Raw genomic sequence first — 22,676 nt, forward strand, 5'->3', positions numbered from 1 at the left:
TTCTACTTCCTATATTTCTCTCGGGATTCCATTGATTTTCTCCCTCTGCACCTCTTTTTTCTTTGTTAACCAGTCCTGAATATTCCTAGACATTCAGGGTTCTCTTGCACATCCTTTTTAAACTTTTCCCCTCTCATCTTAAATTTATTTTCACCTTGGGAACAAAACTCCAAATATCCACCCAATCAATGTCTCTATAATTTTATATACCTCAGCCTCCAAAGCTCTGGAGAAAATAATCAAAGTTTGTCTAACCTCTCCTTATAGCTAAAATAGTCCAATCCAGGCAACATCCTGGTAAACCTATTCTGCACCCTCTCCAAAGTCTCCACATTCTTCCTTTAGCACGATGAGCAGAACTGCACACATTATTCCAGATGTGGCCTAACTAATGCTTTATATAAGCTATAACATAACTTGCCAACTTTTATACTCAATGCCCAAATTAACAAAGGCAAGCTTGCCATATGCCTTCTTTACCACCGTATCCACTTGTGTTATCACTTTCAGGGAGCTATGGGATTGCACCCCAAGATCCCTCTGTATATCAATGTTCCTAAGGTGATGCCATTGACCATCACCTCACATTTATCTGTATTAAACTCCATCTGCCATTTCTCTGCCCAACATCCCAGCTGATATATATCCTGCTGTATCCTTTGATATCCTTACTCACTATCCACAACTCCACCAATTTCCATGGTTTCTGCAAGTTTACTAATCAGACCACTGACATTTTCATCCAAATATATAGGTCCCAGCACTGATCTTTGTGGAACACCAGTGGTCAGAGATCCCTGGTCAGAAAACCCCTCGAAACCTACTCTCTGCCATATAATGAAGAACCAATTTTGCAACCAATTTACCAACTCATCATGGATTTAATCTTCTGGATTAGTCTACCATGAGGGAAGCATTACAGTCACTGGAACAGTCAAATTGCAATTGCGAGAATGAAGGTGGGGAGCAACAGACCGCATGGACATCAGAGATCTACAAACAGCAAGTATCTTAAAGATGACAGTTAATTGTTTCCTGCCTGATGGTTTCTCTATATCTCACAACAACTACACAGACTTTTAAGACAAAGTTTAACAGAATGTGAAACCAGTAGAAAATGCCAGGAATCTGTTTTATAATACAAACACAAGCCAAATATACAGTGATGCTACACTTTCAGTGGGTTAAACCAGCATAGTGGAATTTTTTGCAAGGTTTGTGAAGGTTTGTAGCTCAGGTTGAGGTTTAGGGTGTAGGTTTGCTTGCTGAGCTGTAGGTTTGATATCCAGATGTTTCATTACCTGGCTCGGTAACATCATCAGTGGCGACCTCCAAGTGAAGCGAAGCTGTTGTCTCCTGCTTTCTATTTATATGTTTCTGAAACATCAAAGAAGTTTCAGAAATGACAGCCAGACTACTAAGACCCCTCGGAATCCTAGTAGCACACAAACCCACCAACACTCTCAAACAAAAACTAACAAACTTAAAAGACCCAGTACAACCCATGGGCAAAACCAACGTCATCTACAAAATTTCATGCAAGGACTGCCACAAACACTACGTAGGACAAACAGGAAGAAAGTTAGCCATCAGGATACACGAACACCAGCTAGCCACAAAAAGATACGACCATCTCTCCCTCATAGCCCTACACATGGATGAAAAAAACCACCATTCCGACTGGGACAACACATCTATCCTGGGACAGGCTAAGCAAAGACATGCCAGAGAATTCCTAGAGGCCTGGCACTCCAACCACAATGCCATAAACAAACACATAGATCTAGATACCATCTATCAACCCCTCAGAAAACAAACAGGAAATGACCACAAACCCCAGGAAACCCATCCAGGACAAACATATAAATAGAAAGCAGGAGACAACAGCTTCGCTTCACTTGGAGGTCACCACTGATGATGTTACCGAGCCAGGTAATGAAACGTCTGGAAATCAAACCTACAGCTCAGCAAGCAAACCTACACCCTAAGCATAGTGGAACTTGTGAACCTCAGCAAATCTGATTGACTGGGACAGCTAGCATTACCAGGACTGAGTAATAGACAAGATTGGAATTGCAAGCATGGCCTGAGACAAAACAAAAGGCATAACATGACATCTGACCCGGTAAGTTTGGGGTTTCGGTTTGGAGATATCAGAAAACCACGGGCAGATTTGGAGGCCAAATCAGAGGGTGTTAACACCTTGGGAATGATACAGACCAACATGTTCAACCACCCTGTGCACCTTTTCCATCACCTCAAATTTTTCACTCCTAGACAGCTTGTCCATACCAACCATTAGTTGGAAACTGGCTGAACTGGCCATATAAAAAGAAATTAATACAGTGGACTGTATCAGGGGACCGGGTGAGGAGTGGGCAGGAAGGTTATGGTGAAGCCACCTTGACAACTTTTGCTCTCTCCTCACAGCTAACACTTTCCTGTTTATTGTCTTGCTCCACATACGGTCAATGAAATACTAAAAGTAAATTTTGTGTCTCCTCCATTTAAATTATATCAGATTCTTACCTGGATTTTCACAGCAATTACCACAGAGTTAAGATCCTTGTCAAGTTCTTTCAGTACGGTCAGCTTCTTTAATGTCAGGCTGCACAATCTAAAAATAACAACAGGAATAACTTTCAGATTATTCATTTGTAATATTCAGGTATTCCTAAAGTGTCTATTAATAATCACACTTTGTAACTGACAATGATAAAGGAATCACTGTCAAGTGTACGTGGAAGATGCAAAGGGTGAGAATATCAAATGACACCATGGTGAAGTTTCTCACACAGTATCACAGGACACTGTAATCAACATCACACATAGCATCACACTGCACCATAATGTATGGCCACTTCCCGAGTTGGAAAATTTACAAATTGTTTCAAGATACTGTCCTGAACACAGAAACTCCCCAGCGTTCAAGCACCTGCCACTAAGTGAGTCCCAGTCAACAGAGGGGAAGTTAAAATCACCCACACAATCACCCTGTTGTGTTTACATTTTTCAGCTATCTGTCCACATATCTGTTCCTCTATCATCCACTGGCTGTTCCAAGGCCTGTAGTACAATCCCAAGAGAGTAACTGTAACCTTCCTATTTCTGAGCTCTACTCATACAGGCTCAGAGGATAAGTCCTCCAACGTGTCCTCCCTGTTGTATAACAATGCCAGTTGTCACTGGTCTGGTTGCTGCTGCTTTTTCCCTGAGAGCCATTCACACCAACACTATACAATATGATATACGTGTTGGCGAGGGGAATGGCCACAGGGCACTCCACTGCCTGCACATTTACTCGTTTTCCTAGTGGTCACCCAACTCTTCTCTATCTGTGTAGCCCTTACTAGTGGTGTTGCTGAACATGCTATTCACAACGTTCTCAGCCTCCTAGACACTCCATAGTAAATCCATCCACAGCTCCAAGCATCCCGTGTGGCAAATCAGGAGCTGTGACTGAACACACATCCTACGTACGGACTCACCATGGACATTGGAAGAGTTCCTGATTTCCCATAGCTTGCAAGAGGAGCATTCCAAGGGGCCAAGATCTCCTGCTATTGTGAACGTTATTGACTAAACCAACCTCTTAAACTGCAGACAATAATCCAAAAACTGATCACACACCCTTATCCACAGGACACTAGGATCAGGTCACTCACTCCTGCTCTCTATTCCTAGCAGAATGAATCATTTTATCTTTCTTGTGATGTTACTCTCTCAGGCTGCAAACTTGGTTCCTGAGCAGCCAAGCCAACATCCCTGTATGAGTCAGCACGTCCCTGGATTCAGCTCCATACCAGCACTGTTCACCCCCAGGTGTGCTCTCCTTCATTCTGTCGCTGCTCGGATCAATCTTTATTACACATGTGAGCAACAATTAGGGCTAATTCACCCTAGTAAATTGGTTGCCAGTATAATTGCTTGCACATTCAGGGTTATCCAGCTCATAAAAACAAAATACTGTCAATGCTGGGAATCTGAAATTATGGAGAAAATCAACAGGTCTGGCAGCATGAGGAGAGAGAAACAGGGTTAATGTTCAAGTTTGATTTCACTATTTTTTAGAAATCCCAAAACACACTCTTTCTCTTTCTTTCAATGCTGCTAGCCCTACTGAGTTCTGCAGCACTTTGTTTTTATTTCAGATTTCCAGGCTTTAAGTGATTAATTCACTGTCCGCCTCGAAGATGGTCTGTCCTTCTGTCTCACAGGATTTGACTCACAGGAGTCAAATTACTCTTAACACCTGCTCAGTTTTCCAGCAATTTCTGTTTTTTTTCCAGTAAATGTTGTTAATTGCTGAATTATATCTAATGTTAGAAACTGTGTTGTAGGTTTTGTAAGTGTGAGTTGATTGTAAATGGGAAGTACCTTGCTATTACACATCTCTGAAAGGATATCTATTGATATGATCTGCCAATTTTAGGAATGTATGGCCTACAGACTTGGCATCGCCCTGGCACTGAAATTCATAAACCATGTTACACATTTGTCTTTTTGGCTTAGCAACAGAATCCTGTCAGTGGTGGACAACAGTCGTGTTGCTACTGCATTGGAGCAGCGTAAAGCAGCTCGATTCGTCTGTTGCCCAAATACGTGAGGCACATTTCCCTTTTAGGAGGCAGACTGGGCATGTTTCAGGATCAAGAGTGACCACCTTCGGGCATTCTATCTTTGGGCATAATGAGATCATTTCTTGCTTATTTACTGCAAACTCAGAAGGCCGTAGGCAGTCATTCTTACAAATATACAATCCAAAAACAAAAGTACAAAGTCTGGTGCTCAGGCCTGTTCCGCTATCCATTCAACATTTGCTCTGCTGTGTGTGGAATTCCACATTCCTATTTACCCCTGCCTTAACATGAATCCATCTCAAAACCTTCCTCACTCCCATAACTTCTGAAGCAGTGTTACAAAAGCACACAACTCTTTTCGAGAGAAAACAAAATTCGGTCCTCAAAAGGTGAAAAGGTCTAATTTTAAAACAGTGCTACTTCTTCCTGGATTGACTTCTGTTCTAACACTAGCAAGATCAGTGGAATTCGCCACTAACAGGGCTCTGCTGTCAAACAAAAGACACATTCTCTCAGTCACATAAATGAGTAATGTAGAATATAAATTTCAGTGCTGGAGTGATGCCAAGTATGAGCTGAAAATGTGTTGCTGGAAAAGCGCAGCAGGTCAGGCAGCATCCACGGAACAGGAAATTCGACGTTTCAGGCATGAGCCCTTCATCAGGAATGAAGAAAGTGTGTCCAGCAGGCTAAGATAAAAGGTAGGGAGGAGAGACTTGGGGGAGGGGCGTTGGAAATGCGATAGGTGAAAGGAGGTCAAGGTGAGGGTGATAGGCCGGATGGGGGTGGAGGTGGAGAAGTCAGGAAGAAGATTGCAGGTTTGGAAGGCGGTGCTGAGTTCGAGGGATTTGACTGAGACGAGGTGGAGGAAGGGGAAATGAGGAAACTGGAGTAATCTAAGTTCATCCCTTGGGGTTGGAGGGTTCCTAGGCGGAAGGTGAGGTGCTCTTTCTCCAGGTGATGGAGGAGTCCAAGGACCTACATGTCCTTGGTGGAGTGGGAGGGGGAGTTAAGTGTTGAGCCACGGGGTGGTTGGGTTGGTTGGTGCGGGTGTCCCAGAGGTGTTCCCTGAAACATTCTGCAAGTAGGCGACCTGTCTCCCCAATATAGAGGAGGCCACATCGGATGCAGCGGATGCAGTAAATGATGTGTGTGGAGGTACAGGTGAATTTGTGGCGGATATGGAAGGATCCCTTGGGACCTTGGAGGGAAGTGAGGGAGGAGGTGTGGGCACAAGTTTTGCATTTCCTGCGGTTGCAGGGGAAGGTGCCGGGAGTGGAGGTTGGGTTGGTGGGGGGGGGTGTGGACCTGACGAGGGAGTCACGGAGGGAGTGGTCTTTTCGGAACACTGATAGGGGAGGGGAGGGAAATATATCTCTGGTGGTGGGGTCCGTTTGGAGGTGGCAGAAATGACGATGGATGATACGATGTATGTGGAGGTTGGTGGGGTGGTAGGTGAGAACAGGTGGGGTTCTGTCCTGGTGGCGATTGGAGGGGCGGGGCTCAAGGGCAGAGGAGCAGGAAGTGGAGGACATGCAGTGGAGGGCATCGTCGATCACATCTGGGGGGAAATTGCGGTCTTTGAAGAAGGAGGCCATCTAGGTTGTTCGGTATTGGAACTGGTCCTCCTGGGAGCAGATGCGGCGGAGACGAAGGAATTGGGAATATGGGATGCGTTTTTACAGGGGGCAGGGTGGGAGGAGGTGTAGTCTAGGTAGCTATGGGAGTCGGTCAGTTTATAGTAAATGTCCGTGCTGATTCGGTCGCCCGAGATAGAAATGGAAAGATCTAGGAAGGAGAGGGAGGAGCCTGAGACGGTCCAGATAAATTTGAAGTCGGGATGGAAGGTGTTGGTAAAGTGGATGAACTGTTCAACCTCCTCGTGGGAGCACGAGGCAGCGCCGATACAGTCATCGATGTACCGGAGGAAAAGGTGGTGCCAGTGTAGTTGCGGAAGATGGACTGTTCCACATATCCTACGAAGAGACAGGCATAGCTGGGGCCCATGCAAGTGCCCATGGCTACTCCTTTGGTTTAGAGGAAGTGGGAGGATTGGAAAGAGAAGTTGTTCAGGGTGAGGACCAGTTCAGTCAGTCGAAGGAGGGTGTCAGTGGAAGGGTACTGGTTGGTGCAGCGGGAAAGGAAGAAGCGGAGGGCTTTGAGTCCTTCGTGATGGGGGATGGAGGTGTACAGGGACTGGATGTCCATGGTGAAGATAAGGCGTTGGGGACCGGGGAAGCGAAAATCATGGAGGAAGTGGAGGGCGTGGGTGGTGTCCCAAACATAGGTGGGGAGTTCTTGGACTGAGGGGGTCAGGACCGTGTCGAGGTATGCAGAGATGAGTTCTGTGGGGCAGGAGCAGGCTGAGACAATGGGTCGGCCGGGGCAGTCTGGTTTGTGGATTTTGGGCAGGAGGTGGAAACGGGCGGTGTGGGGTTGTGGGACGATGAGGTTGGAGGCGGTGGATGGGAGATCCCCTGAGGTGCTGAGGTTATGGATGGTCTGGGAGATGATGGTTTGGTGGTGGGAGGTGGGGTCATGGTCAAGGGAGCAGTAGGAGGTGTCAGCGAGCTGGCAATTAGCCTCAGCGGTGTAAAGGTCGGTGTGCCAAACTACTACCACACCTCCCTTGTCTGCCAGTTTGATAGTGAGGTTGGGGTTGAGCGGAGGGAGTGGAGGGCTGCATGTTCCGAGGGTGAGAGGTTGGAGTGGGTAAGAGGGGTGGACAGGTTGAGGCGGTTAATGTTGCGGCGGCAGTTGGCTATGAAGAGTTCGAGGGCGGGTAAGAGGCCAGCACGGGGTGTCCAGGTGGATGGGGTGAGTTGGAGGCAGGGTGCCAAGTATGTAGGCTAGACATCCCAATGGTCAGCAGCTGGATTAAACAGCATGACTCTTTGGTTGTCCACAATGAACTAATTACTGACCAAAGGCCTAGATCAGCCTTGTTCAGTATCGTATTCATTTCCTGATTCTATAGAAAGAGAATCAGAGAAGACAAGATGGACAGAGGGAAGAGGAGAACAAATGACTTTTGTGAAGATTTAATGAGCACTGGCAAAATCTGCACATTGACGTAACAATATCCAAGACGTTTAGAGATCCATCATCTGTTCTAAGAATAGCATTTAGCATCATGGGTTATGACCATTTTCACAGGAAAGAAAAATATCCGATGAAAAGCCTTTTTGCAATTTGTGAAACCATTTGGCAACACTTGGGAGGCTAAAAATGTGGCAAAAAAATTAAGGGTCACAGAAAATAACCGATAATTACTACAGCAAGGAAACTATTCCAAGCTACTATTTTGTGAGCATAAAATGTAAACAATTTCTGCTTTCTGAACTCTACAATCGTCCTAATATAAAAATTTCCAAAAGCTGCAATTACACAGTGAGCCTCATTAAGTAAATGCAATGAACTGTCCCTGTAGACCAAGCAGATAAAGAAAGCTCCAATTTCCAGCTGGATCTGGACAGACTTCTCATTGGCCTTCTGCCTAGAATTCTGTGCAGTTACCATCAAAAAGCAGTTTAAGCTTGAGTGATACGAGTTAAACTAAGTTCAACCAAGTTTTTTTATCCTTGTAAATTTTAGAAATGTGGAAAGTTTATGATATAGATGGAGGCCATTTGCCCCATCTGGTCTACGCACGAAAATGAGTCTCATCTCATCATTCTTTTCAGCTTATTGGCCATAATCTTCTCAGTTACAGTACCTCAAGTACAGATATGATGAGGTTTTCTGCCAACTCAGGCACTGAGTTCCAGATTTCAAACACCATGTGGATGAACTACATTTGCCCCAACTCCCCTTGAATCCTTCTAGCAATTATCTAATACAATCAGAGTCCTACAGCACGGAAACAGTCTGTTGCTGTGCTGCAGAGCATTCCACGGATTCACTGCCCTCTGAGAGAAGAAATTCATAGAGGCCTACAGCATAGAGACAGGCCCTTCAGCCCAAATTGGTCCATGCTGACCCCATTTCTCTGCAGTTGGCTTATATTCTTCTAAACCTTTCCTGATGAAGGGCTCCGGCCTGAAACGTCGAATTTCCTACTCCTCGGATGCTGCCTGATCCACTGTGCCTTTCCAGCACCACACTCTCAACCCTACATCCTTCTAAACCTTTCCTACATGTGTATTTGTCTAAATGCCTTTTAAATATTGTTAATGTACCCGCCTCAATCTCTTCCACTGGCAACACATTCCATCTGCATATCACCCTCTCTGTAAAACAGCTGCCCCTCAGATTCCCTTTTATTCTTTCCCCTCATACCCTAAACTGATGCCCCCTAGTCCCCGATTCCCCAACCCTGGGAAACAGACGAAGGGCATTCACCACGTCCATGCCTCTCTTAATCTTATACACTTCTATCAGATCCCACCTCAATCTCCTACGCACCACAGAAAAAAGTCCTAGCTTGTCCAACCTCTCCCTGTAGCTCAGATCGTTAAGTCCTGGCAACATCCTTGTAAATTTCTTCTGCACTCTTTCCAGTTTAATAACATCCTTCCTGTAGCAAGGTGACCAAAACTGAACACGATACTCCAAGAGCGGCCTCACCAACATCCTGTACAACTGCAACATAACTTCCCAACTTCTTTATTCAATGCCCTGACTGATGAAGGTCAGTGTGTGTCAAAAGCCTTCTTCATTGCCCTGTCTATGTGTGACTCCACTTACAGAGAACTATGCAGCTGAACTCTCAGCCATTCTGTTTAGGTCCTTCATAATTTTATATACCTCAATTAAATCTCTGCTCAGCCTTCTCTCTTCCAAACAAGCTCAGCCTTAATACTGAAAATTAGAAAGCTGGAGCAGGGGTATAGAGGTGCTGACAGTATTGTAATGTCATTGGATTAGTTATCCAGAAACCAAGGCAAATATTCTGGGGAAAGTGAAGACTGCAGATGCTGGAGATCAGAGCTGAAAAATGTGTTGCTGGAAAAGCGCAGCAGGTCAGGCAGCATCCAAGGAGCAGAAGAATTGACGTTTCGGGCATAAGCCCTTCTTCAGGAATGAGGAAGGTGTGCCAAGCAGGCTCACCCCACCTTATCTCAGTCCCAACCCTCAGACTTAGCACCGCCTTCTTGACCTGCAATCTTCTTCCTGACCTCTCCACCCCACCCCACCCCCACTCCGGCCTATCACCCTCACCTTAACCTTCTTCCACCTACCACATTCCCAATGCCCCTCCTCCAAGTCCCTCCTCCCTACCTTTTATCTTAGCCTGCTTGGCACACCTTCCTCATTCCTGATGAAAGGCTTATGCCCAAAACGTCGATTCTCCTGCTCCTTGGATGCTGCCTGACCTGCTACGCTTTTCCAGCAACACATTTTTCAGCTCAAATATTCTGGGGACTTGGGTTTATATTCCACAACAACAGATAAAGAAATTTGAATTGAATAAAAGCCTAGAAAAAAAAGTAACCTAGTGACCATGGGATTACTGCCAATTGTTGTAAAGGCCCTTCAGGCATTAGTGAACCAGGAGGAAATCTGTCAGATCTTACCCTGCCTGACCTACATGGGAATCCAGACCCACAGCTATGTACCTGACTCTTAATTGTCCTACTAGCCAGTGGAATGCACACCCCATGAACAAATATTTTTAAACATACAGCCTCTGCTTGCAAAATTTAGAACATATTAATTCAACATTAAGTGTGATTTTCACTGAGACAACACTTGCTAAATAATTTTGACTGTGGTAAGAATTGTAATAATCACCAATTTAAAACTATAACAACCATAAGATATAGAATCAGAATTAGGCCATTGGGCATCATGGGTGGCTCAGTGGTTAGCACTGCTGCCTCACAGCGCCAGGGACCCAGGTTCGATTCCAGCCTCGGGCGACTATGTACGTGGAGTTTGCATGTTCTCCCTGGGTCTGTGCAGGTTTCCTCTTGGTGCTCCGTTTTCCTCCCACAGTCCAAAGATGTGCAGGTCAGGTGAATTAGCCATGCTAAATTGCCCATGGTTATTAGGGATATGTAGGTTTGATGTGTTAGTCACAGGACACATACAGGAATAGGGGAATGGGTCTGGGTAGGATACTCTTTGGTGGGTCAGTGTGGACTTGCTAGGCCAAATGGCTTGTTTCCACATTCTAGGGATTCTGTGATTCAATCCATCAAGACTGCTCCACTGTTCAATCATGACTGTTACATTTCTCAACCCCATTCTCCTGTGTTCTCCCTGTAACATTGATCTCCTTACAATCAGGAATATATCAATCTCTGTCTTAAATACCCTCAAGTGACTTGGCCTCCACAGCTTTCTGCAGCAATGAGTTCCACCAACCTCTGGCTGAGGAAATTCCTCCTCATCTCTGTCTAAATGGACTACTTTCTAAGCGGTGAGAAAATTCGTAAAGCCAAAGTACAAAGGGATCTGGGAATGCTAGTCGAGGATTCTCTAAAGGTAAACATGCAGGTTGAGTCCGTGATTAAGAAAGCGAATGCAATGTTGTCATTTATCTCAAGAGGGTTGGAATATAAAAGCACCATTGTGCTACTGAGACTTTATAAAGCTCTGGTTAGGCCCCATTTCAAGTACTGTGTCCACTTTTGGTCCCCACACCTCAGGAAGGACATACTGGCACTGGAGCGTGTCCAGCGGAGATTCACACGGATGATTCCTGGAATGGTAGGTCTAACATACGAGGAACGGCTGAGGATCCTGGGGATTGTATTCATTGGAGTTGAGAAGATTAAGGGGAGATCTAATAGAAACTTACAAGATAATACATGGCTTGGAAAGGGTGGACGCCAGGAAATTGTTTCCGTTAGGCGAGGAGACTTGGACCCGTGGACACAGCCTTCGAAATAGAGGGGGTAAATTCAGAACAGAGATGCGGAGACATTTCTTCAGCCAGAGAGTGGTGGGCCTGTGGAATTCATTGTCGCAGAGTGCAGTGGAGGCCGGGACGCTAAATGTCTTCAAGGCAGAGATTGATAAATTCTTGATGTCACAAGGAATTAAGGGCTACGGAGAGAATGCGGGTAAGTGGAGTTGAAATGCCCATCAGCCATGATTGAATGGTGGAGTGGACTCGATGGGCCGAATGGCCTTATTTCCACTCCTATGTCTTATGGTCTTTTGGTCTTAAATGGTCACTCTGAGGCTTTGCCTTGAATTCTCAGTTAGATGTGTAGTGTGGCTCATTTACACATATTAAACCTTGTCCTTTGCAAATAAAAAGAACATGTCAACAAATTGTATCTTGACAATTAAACAAAATCTTCGGGGACATCATTTCCTGTATTCCCCATGATGATGTCTTGACCAATCACAATTAATTTGCTTGGTTTGAATTTAACCATAAACCTGGCCATTAACTGCTGGCTGGTACAATCTCGATGGCAATGTCTATTGTCAACCAATCAACTCCTTCTTTTTGTGCAATAAAAATCATTGTTCTCTTTGAGACTTGCTATCCTTGCATTTCTTTCCAGATGGGTACAAGACAAAACTTCACCAGCACGTCTTTTCTCCATGGATACTCGAACTCTGTACCACCATGTCACTGTAAGCCATTGACCTTTTACTTCACTTAAATTATTAAATGCATAGTTTGGCAGAAACCTGCAATACTCTTTGAGTCAGGACTGTATTGGTCCATGCATATTTCTATTTGAGTTCAATCTGTATAAAATAAAAACAAATCATGAATTTAACAACGTTCAGCAGAGATGGAAAACAGTCTGGAAAGTGGTGTGATAAAACAAGAGAAGCCTCCAGTGTCTCTGTGCAAGATGGCTCTGCATTTACAACCTAAACGTGGGTAGTGTCTCATAAGAAAATTCATCTCTGGATGCTGCTGAATGATGGCACAACTTACCAGATCCAAAATGATACCTCCACTGAAGTGTAAAAAAAGCAACTTAATAACTCAGTCGGAAAGCGGTTGAAACTTTTGAGTTATGAAGCTCTTCATGCAGAGCATGTGAGAAACAACATTACCAACTGAGACAGGACTGAATGAAGGAGACCTAATTATGAGAGGTTTAGCTAGGGTTGATTGTGAGAATATTTTCTCCATGGAAAACGTCTAAGACTAGAAGGCATTAGTTTAAGGTGAAGGGTTGAGAAATCCTTTAGAGATAATCTGATGAAAAGTTTTTTTTTTACCCAGAAATACAGATCCTGCTGACTGAGCGGGTGGCGGAGGCAGGTACTCTCAGAACATTTAAGAAGCATCTGGACAAGAACTCAAAATGCCAGGACATAATAGGCCAAGAATGATGTGTACGTAAATGGGATTAATGTCATTTAGTATTTGGTGGTTGAAGAGCCTGTTTCTATGCGGTATGACACAATGAATCTATGAAACTCTAGTTGAAGAAAGATGATAGTGGAGTATGACGCTCCAGCAGGAGCTCGCCCGCTCGACCCACCCTTCCTCTCCTTTTCTTCTTTCTCCTGATGTTCTTTTTTCTTCTACTTCCTTTTATGCCCTTCTCTCCCAGCTTCCAACGATGGCGCCCAGCCTTCAGCGACATCCAGTGAGGAGAATTGATCCATGGCCTCCAGTGAAAGATGATTTTCAGCCTCCAACACATCCTGGCCTCCGGTGAGTGACTATCCCAGCCTCTGGTGATGTATCCAGCCTCCGGTGAGTGACTATCCCAGCCTCTGGCGATGTACCCGGCCTCTGGCGAGTGACTATCCCAGCCTCTGGTGCTGAACCCGGCCTCCAGCGAGTGACTATCCCAGCCTCTGGTGATGAAGCCAGTCTCCGGCGACACACACACATATAACTCTATGGGGTGAATTTACATTTGCAGATTTGTATTTGCAGATACATTCTATTTTGTGTAAAAAACACACAATCTGTAGGCAGTCACTCCATGTGACATTTTATCAATTCCTACTTTGTAAACATAAGCAGTCTTACTCAATGTTGGAATACAGACAGACTCTAACCTCACACCTTTAATACATTTTCTGAGGTGAGATGTCACCTTTTTTTTCATAAACCCTCAAGTTACCTCGGGAATGTTACTTGAAAGATGTTCTGGAATTTACACAGTAATGAAACGAAACCTGCATCCCCATTTTAAGTGATTAAAGACTTAACCACAATCTAGATTTGTTCAATACATCGCATCAATTATATGACACTTTGATCTTTTGCTATAAATTCTGTGTCTTATGATCCTGCCCCACCAGCTCCCCGACAAAGGAGCAGTGCTCTGAAAGCTAGTATTTCCAAATAAACCTGTTGAACTACAACCTGATGTTGTGTGATTTTTAACTTTGTACACTCCAATCCCAAACTGTGACCTCCACATCATCCTTGCATTAAGATAAATATACTTCTGACTACCGGTCCTGCTATATTCAGTAACCTCGCCCTGACTGTTCTCCCTCTTAGTCTTTTTGGCCTTGGTCTCTGACTCCTCCTCAGCTCTTTCACTTGCCAACCTACTGCTCTGGTTTCCTGTGCCCCCTGCCATGCTAGTTTAAACCCTTCCAAGTGGCAAGCACCTTCTTGTGCAGGTCGCATTACCCTGGAAGACATTTCAATAATCGACATACCTACGTATTAAAATACAGATGGAGAGTGTGAAGATAAAATCCAATACCAGGGTCCTATGCTTGAACGAGGGGGACTACAATAGAATGAGGGAGGACCTGGCTAAAGTAGACTGAAAACGAAGATTTTATGGTGGGACAGTTAATGAGCAGTAGAGGACTTTCAAAGAAATTTTGCGAAGTGTTCAGCAAAAGTATATCCACTGAAAAGGAAGAACTGTAAGAAGAGAGGTAATCTGCCATGGGTGTCTCAGGAAATAACGGAGGCTATCAAATTGAAAGAGAAGACATACAAAGTGGCCAAAATCAGCATGAAACTAGAAGATAGGGCAAACTTTATAGGTCAACAGAAAGCCACAAAAAGAGCTATAAAGAAAAATAAGATAGAACATGAGAGAAAAACTAGCACAGAATATAAAGACAAATAGCAAAAGTTTCTATAAATATATAAAAAGAAAAAGAATGGCTAAAGTAATCATTTAGAGGATGAGAAGGGACATTTAGTTATGGGATATGATGAAATGGCCAAGGCAGTGAACAGGTATTTTGTATCGGTCTTCACAGTTGAGGACATGAATAACATGCCAGTCATTGACAAAGAGATGAAGGTAGGTGAAGAACTGGAAACAATCATTATCACAGAAGAAGTAGTGTTGGATAAACTCATGGAGCTAAGAATAGATAGGTCTCCTGGCCCTGATGGAATGTATCCCAGGGCACTAAAAGAGATGGCGGGAGAAATAGCAGGTGCACTGGCGGAAAGTTTCTAAAATTCGCTGGACTCTGGGGCAGTACCAGCAGATTGGAAAACAGCAAATGTGACGTCACTGTTTAAAAAGGGAGGTAGACAAAAGATAGGGAATTTGTGACCATTTAGCTTAACCTTTGTAGTGGGGAAGATGCTTGAGTTTATTATCAAGGAAGAAATAGCAGTGCATCTCGAAAAAAATTGTCCTGCTGAACAGATGCAGCATGGGTTTACGAAGGGCAGGTCATGCTTGAAAGGTCTTTTGGAATTCTATGAAGACATTACAAGCACGGTGGACAACGGGTACCCAATGAATGTGGTGTACCTAAATTTCCAAAAGGCCTTCAACAAGGTGCCTCACAAGAAGCTGCTGCGTAAGGTAAGATAGGTGTAAAGAATTAGCATGGATAGAGGATTGGTTGACGAACAGGAAGCAAAGAGTGGGGATAAATGAGTGCTATTCTGGCTGGAAATTAGTGACAAGTGATGTGCCTCAGGGATTGGTGTTGCAATTATTTACAATTTATATAGATGACTTGGAGTTGGGGACCATGCGTCTGGTGTCAAAGTTTGCAGATGACACGAAGATGAGTGGCAGAGCAAAGTATGCAGAGAACTGTGAAACTTTGCAGAGGGACATGGATAGTTGAAGTGAGTAGGCAAAGATCTGGCAGATGGAATACAATGTTAATAAATGTGAAGTCATACATTTTGGTAGGAATAACAGTAGAAAAGATTATTACTTGAATTGTAAAAGGTTGCAGCGTGCTGCTAACCTGGGTGTCCTTGTGCATGAATCACAGAAGGTTGGTCTGCAGGTACAACAAATAATTAGGAAGGCAAATGGAATTTTGGCCTTCATTGCTAAAGAGGTTGAGTTTAAAAGCAGGGAGGTTATTTTGCAGCTGTACACGGTGCTAGTGAGGCCACACCTGGAGTACAGTTTTGGTCTCCTCTCTTGAGAAAGGATGTACGGGAACTGGAGGGGGTGCAGGGGAGGTTCACTAGGTTGATTCCAGATTTGAGGAGGTTGGCTTATGAGAAGAGACTGAGCAGATTGGAATTATATTCATTGGAATTTAGAAGAATGAGGGGGTATCATATAGAAACATATAAAAGTATGAAGGGAATAATTAAGATAGAAATAGAGAGGATGTTTCCAATGGCAGATGAAGCTAGGACAAGAGGCCATAACCTCAAGATTACAGGGAGCAGATTTAGGTTTGAAATGAGAAGGAACTTCTTTAACCAGAGGGTTGTGCATCTCTAGAATTCCTTGCCTGGGGAAGTAGTTGATGCTACTTCAGTAAATGCCTTTAAAGCTAAGGTAGATATTTTTTTGAAAAATAAGAGAATTAAGGGATACGGTGAGAGGGTGGGTAAGTGGAGCTGAGTCCATGAAAAGATTAGCCATGATCTTATTGAATGGCGGAGCATGCTTGAAAGGCCAGATGGCCTACTCCTGCTCCTAGTTCTTATGTCCTTATATCTGAAGTCTTCCCTCTTACATCAGCTGTTTAGCCACGTATTTAGCTGTAATATCTTCATATTCCTAGTCTCCCTGGCACAAAGCACAGGAAGTAATCTCGAGATTACAGCTCTTGATTTCCTACTTTTCAACTCCCTGTACTCCCATTGCAGGACTTTGTCACTCTTCGTGTCTACGCCATTCGTACTAATGTGGACCACGACTTCTGCCTGATTATCCTCCCTTTTGAGAATGTTCCATGCTCACTTAGAGATATCATTGATCCTGGCACCACAGAAGAAACACACCATCCTGAAGCCTCTCTGGCAGACACGGAAACACCCAGTCTGTGCCCCGACTATACTGTCTCCTTACTATTACCATTCCACAGATTGACTGTCCCTGTTGTATCACTGGGCCAGCTGTGGTGCCACTGCTCTAGCTGCTGCTATCACCATCTCCTAATGAGCAATCCCCCGCTCCCAACAGTATCCAAAACAACAGACCTGTTAGAGAGGGGGATAGCCACAGGGCACTCCTGCATTGTCTGCCTGCCCCTTCTCGCTGTCACCCATCTGTCTGCCTGAACCTTGGGTGACCACATCTCTAAAATTCCTGTATATGATGCTTTCAGCCTCCAACATGCTTCTAAGTGAGTTCAAGTGCCACTCCCACTGATCCACGTGGTCTGACAGGAGCTGCAATTGCACACACTTTCTGCTGATGTAGTTGTCAGGGATATTCAAACGGTCTCTGATTTCCCACATTGCATAGGCAAAGGAGACTATCCACTGACTGCCATTTGTACCTTTAGCAACTAGTTAATTAAAAATTAATTTCTATTATCGTAAGTTAATTTACAGCTAACTCGATGGTCCCTAGTAATAGATTCTTACTAAAAATATTAAATACACATTTCTGTAAACAACAGTCTCAGTACTCCTCTAAAACCCAGGACTATACTACTCTGCTACTAGATTAAATCCCACTACTCAAAAACCTTAGGAGTATGAAAAGTTTAATGGAAACTGAAGGTAAAGAAAGTATTAGCTGACCACTACTTACTAATCAGGGGCCCTTCTGTCGAAAACATCATGTTTGAATTTGTAAAGTGACCAAGTGCAGTTCCCATCAGACTGCCCATGTAGTGGATTCAGGAAAGGCTGCTACTCGAAACACCCTGCGCTCGAGGATTCACCTGCTCCGCTGTCTCTTCCCTCCAGCCTTTATGGTTCCGGTTTTTGGCTGCTGGTCAAGGTAAGGTTGCTACTGAAATTAACATACTAAGGCATTAACATACTGAAATTAAAATACTAAGGCAGGTATCTTATCACCAAGTCACCTTCTATATATCCTAGGACAATCCTTGACTATAGTACTGCCTCATTCAGAGTCAGATACCACGGTGTCAGACTGACACTCCTTTCTTTTTAATTTGTCAGCCAGGGCTCCCTGATTGGACCAGATTAACAGCCCCAATCAGAAAACTCATATTCTATGAGGTCCAGATGGCTGACCTCATTATAATCAGTACAGTAGTGATTGTGGTTGAAAAGTGTGGTGCTGGAAAAGCACAGCAGGACAGGCAGCATTTGAGGAGCGGAAAGTTGATGTTTCAATCTCTTCATTCATGATGAAGGGCTTATGCTCGAAACATCAACTCTCCTGCTCCTCAGATGCTGCCTGACTGGCTGTGCTTTTCCAGCATCACACTTTTCGACTCTGATCTCCAGCATTTGCAGTCCTCACTTTTCCCTAGTACAGTGGCGATTGCACAAACTTCTCCCGGAATCTGCCTCAGCCATTTCTCATTGACACTATCCTTTCTGCATTTACTCTGACTAGAGCTGTTAGAACTTTATAGCTTTCTCTAAGATCCCCATCATTCTTTAGCAAATATAACACTAACCAATTCAAAATCTTCTACTATGATTCCTGCCATCCCAAGGATCAGTCTGGAAATGTTTGCTGCATTCCCTTTAGCAAGAGTATCCTTCCTCAGATAAGGAAACCAAAACTGCATATGGTCTGCAAGTTCTGCAGAAGGGTCACTGGACCCAAAACAATAACTCTCCTTTCTCTCCACAGATGCTGCCAGGCATACAGAATTTCTCCAGCGATTTCTTTAAAATCCAGCCAAGAATTCTGCAGCATCATTGTCAAATAGCAGGAATCCAACCAACGACTCACCACACAAGAGTCACACACTCAGAGTTTTACAGCAGAGTAAGGGGTCATTTAGTTTATCGTGTATGCAATGGTCATCATGCGTCCATCTGCTCTAGTAGATATTTTCCAGCATATGGTCTGTATCGTCTGCTAAGATGCTTCAAGTGTCCAAAGTTAGGTCATGCCTCATAAACCTTATGGAGTTCTTTGAGATGGTGACCAAACAGGTGGATGAGGGTAAAGCAGTTGATGTGGTGCATATGGATTTCAGTAAGGCATTTGATAAGGTTCCCCATGGTAGGCTATTGCAGAAAATATGGAGGCATGGGATTGAGGGTGATTTAACAGTTTGAATCAGAAATTGGCTAGCTGAAAGAAGACAGAGAGTGGTGGTTGATGGGGAATGTTTATCCTGGAGTTCAATTACTAGTGGTGTGCAGCAAGGATCTGTTTTGAGGCCATGCTATTTGTCATTTTTATAAATGACCTGGATGAGGATGTAGAAGGTTGGATTAGTAACTTTACGGATGACACTAAGGTTGGTGGAGTTGAGAGCAGTGCGGAAGAATGTTGCAGGTTACAGAGGGACATAGATAAGCTGCAGAGCTGGGCTGAGAAGCGGCAAATGGAGTTTCACTTGCACATCCACCAATATTATTTATTATATCTGTTGCTCCCGATGCAGGATCCTCTACATTGGGGAGACTGGACACCTCCTCGCAGAGCGCTTTAGGGAACATCTCCGGAACACCCGCACCAATCAACCACACCGCCCTGTGGCCCAACATTTCAACTCCCCCTCCCATTCTGCCGAGGACATGCAGGTCCTGGGCCTCCTCCACTGCCACTCCCTCACCGCCCAACGCCAGGAGGAAAAATGCCTCATCTTCCACCTTGGGACCCTTCAACCCTAGGATATCAATGTGGACTTCACCAGTTTCCTCATTTCCCCTTCCCCTACCTTACCTCAGTTCCAACCTTCCAGCTCAGCACCATCCTCATGACCTGCCCTAACCGCCAATCTCCCTTCCCACCTATCCGCTCCACCCTCCTCTCTGACCTATTACCTCCATCCCCACCCCCATTCACCTACCGCCCCCACCACACATTTATCTCTCCACCCTGGAGGCTCCCTGCCTCCATTCCTGATGAAGGGCTTTTGCCCGAAACGTTGTTTTTCCTGCTCCTCAGATGCTACCTGACCTGCTGTGCATTTCTAGCAACACTCTGATCTAAACTCTGGTTTCCAGCATCTGCAATCCTCACGTCTGCCTAAGTGGTAAATGGAGTTTAAAGTAAATGGAGTGAGAGGTGATTCACTTTGGAAGGAGCAACAGGAATATAGTGTACTGGGCTAATGGTAAGATTCTTGATAGTATGGATGAGCAGAGGGATTTCAGTGTCCATAAACATAGATCACTGAAAGTTGTTACCCAAGGAATGTGGTACGTTAGCTTTTATTGGTAGAGAGATTGAGTTTCGGAGCTATGACGTCATGTTGCAGGCGTACAAAACTCTGATGTGGCCACACTTGGAGTATTGCGAACAATTATGGTCGCCACAATATAGGAAGGATGTAGAAACATTGGAAAGGGTGCAGAGGAGATTTACCAGGAAGTTGCCTGGTATGGAGGGAAGAGCTTATGTGGAAAGGCTGAAGGACTTCAGGCTATTTTCGTTACAGAGAAGAAGGTTAAGAAGTAACTTAATAGTGGCATACAAGATGATCAGATGATTAGAGCAGGTGGATAGTGAGAGCTTTTTTTCTCAGATGGTGATGCTAGCATGAAGGGACATAGTTTTAAATTGAGAGGTGATAGATATAGGACAGATGTTAGAGGTAGTTTCTTTACTCAGAGAGTAGTAAGGGCCCTGTCTGCAACAGTAGTAGACTTGCCAACATTAAGGGCATATAAATGGTCATAAGACAGGCACATTGATAATGGAATAGTTTAGGTTTGATGGGCTTCAGATAGGTTTCACAGGTCAGTGCAACATTAAGGGCCGAAGGGCCTGTACTGCGCTGTAATGGTCTATGCTCATATAACTAATCCTTAAATGTTGAAATGGCTCCTACTTCTTTCAGGCAGTAAGTTCCAGATACTCATCACTCTCTGGATGAGATGATTCCTTAAATCACCTCTTAATATCCAGCCCTGTACATTAACTCTATGCCCCCTGGCTACTGATGCCCTTACTGAGGGGAATATCGATCCTGTCCATGGCTGTCATAATTTTTTACACCTCAATTAGGTTCCTGCTCAGCATTTTCTGCTCAAAGGAAAACAAGCCTAACCAGACGAATTTATCTTCAAACCTGAATTGCTCCATCCCACGCATCATAAAACATAGAACATAGAACATTACAGCACAGTACATGCCCTTGATGTTGTGCTGCCCTGTCATAATGATCTGAAGCCCATCCCACCTACACTATCCCATGTACGTCCATATGCCTGTCCAATGACGACTTAAATGCACTTAAACTTGGCGAATCTACTACTGTTGCAGGCATTATCCTAGTGAATCTCCTCTGCACCTTCTTTAATGCAATCACATCCTTCCTTGGGTGAGGTGACTGTGCATGGTACTTCAGCAATAGCCCAACTAATGTCTTATGTAACTCCAATATAACCTCTTTGTTCTTGTATTCAGTGCCTCGACTAATAAAGACAAATATCCCATATGCCATCTGAACCATCTTATCTATCTGTCCTGTTGCCTTCAAGGATCTATGGACATACACACCTAGGTCCCTGTACTTCCTAGGGTCCTACTATTCAATGTGTACTCCCTTGCCGAGTTAATCCTCCCAAAATGCATCCACCTCACAATTTTAGGAATAAACAAGAACTGGATAGTAGAGGGCCTAGAGACAATCACGAGTACCTACAATTCAATTCCCATCCGCTATAAAAGTAGTACTATTCAAGCTAACTTTAACCCTAACCCTAAACAACATAGCTGCCAGACTGGTCTGTGGTGGGTGGTGAGGGAATCAACAAGAGAAAAAAAAAACCTACTTGACTGCATTCTGATCAATCTACCAGCTGCAGATGCATCTGTCCATGACAATATCAGTAAGTGACAACCAAACAGTCTTTGTGAAGACAAAGTCCCACCTTCACATTGAGAATAACCTAGATTGCGTTGTGTGGCACTACCACCATGCTAAATAGGACAGACTTCAAACAGATCCAGCAACTCCAGAATGGGCATCCGTGAGGTGCTGTGGGCCATCAACAGAATTGAACTGTGGGCAGCAGAATTGAAAATGCAAGATACCCCTTCAGCAGAAAGTTTGCATTATCTAAACAATGTCCAAAATTCATCAAGGGCATTGTTCGTGCTGATGAAACACGCATTACAGAAGAACTACCTGTAAACTCAGTGATCAGATTCCATGTCAGAGGCTAGGAATACCATACAGAGAGTAACTCACCTCCTTACACCTCAAAACCATCCTGCATACACAACTTCACAATTGCCCACATTATATTTATTTCATATGCCAAGTTTTTGCCCACTCACTCAATCTTTTATTGTAGACTCTTTGTGTCATTCTCACTGTTTGCCTTCCCACCTATTTATGCGTCATCAGCAGATTTGGCTCTGCTACCTTCACTTCCCTCATCTAAATTATGAATATATCTTGTAAATAATTGTGGCCCAGACTACTTGTTATTTTGCTGAATGGAACATTCTCCAAGAATAATGACACAACAAGCAGCTGAATCCAATCCAGCAGTCTTTCCTCACAGGAGGGAAATGAATTAGAAAGATAAAGAACTGTCATTGGAATGTGAAGACAGAACATTGTGCACAAGAACGTCTCAACTGATCATTTTTAATTGCTCTCTAATTTGTCAAGCTCTGGTCAGATGCCAACTACTTTTTCTCACAGAAAGAAACTTGATTTTGTGAATACTTTCAAACAGAAATGGGAGCAAACAGGAAAGCTCTTTCACAGAATGCTGACGTAAAGTGTTTTCATTATCAAAGAAATGGTGTAAGGTTGAAATTCACATAAAACTACATTAAATGGAAAAATACAAAACAAAATCAATATTAAATCAATTCAGCACTCAACACTTAAAGGAACAGCAGCAATTCTTTTTTCATAATCTGCAGCCCGTTCAAATATTCACCGAGATTGACTCAAGTC

At 44.0% G+C, this 22,676-nt stretch overlaps 1 protein-coding gene across 6 annotated transcripts in view; it reads right to left on the reverse strand.

Moving 5' to 3' along the window:
- LOC132836138 (phosphofurin acidic cluster sorting protein 2-like) overlaps nt 1-22,676 on the reverse strand; it is a 481,204-nt gene that overhangs the window by 296,012 nt on the left and 162,516 nt on the right. For 5 of the 6 annotated variants that reach the window (XR_009647339.1, XR_009647338.1, XM_060855477.1 and 2 more), the window contains exon 2: nt 2,530-2,617. Coding sequence is in view for 3 of the 6 variants with exons in the window: in XM_060855477.1 (XP_060711460.1) it covers nt 2,530-2,617 (88 nt within the window). In the remaining 3 variants the exon portion in view is untranslated. Of the gene's footprint in view, nt 1-2,529; nt 2,618-22,676 lie in introns of those variants that run through there. The other variant, XM_060855486.1, reaches the window with a different exon arrangement.

This window comes from Hemiscyllium ocellatum, chromosome 3 (genome assembly GCF_020745735.1).
Source record: "Hemiscyllium ocellatum isolate sHemOce1 chromosome 3, sHemOce1.pat.X.cur, whole genome shotgun sequence".
NCBI classification, from domain to species: domain Eukaryota; kingdom Metazoa; phylum Chordata; class Chondrichthyes; order Orectolobiformes; family Hemiscylliidae; genus Hemiscyllium; species Hemiscyllium ocellatum.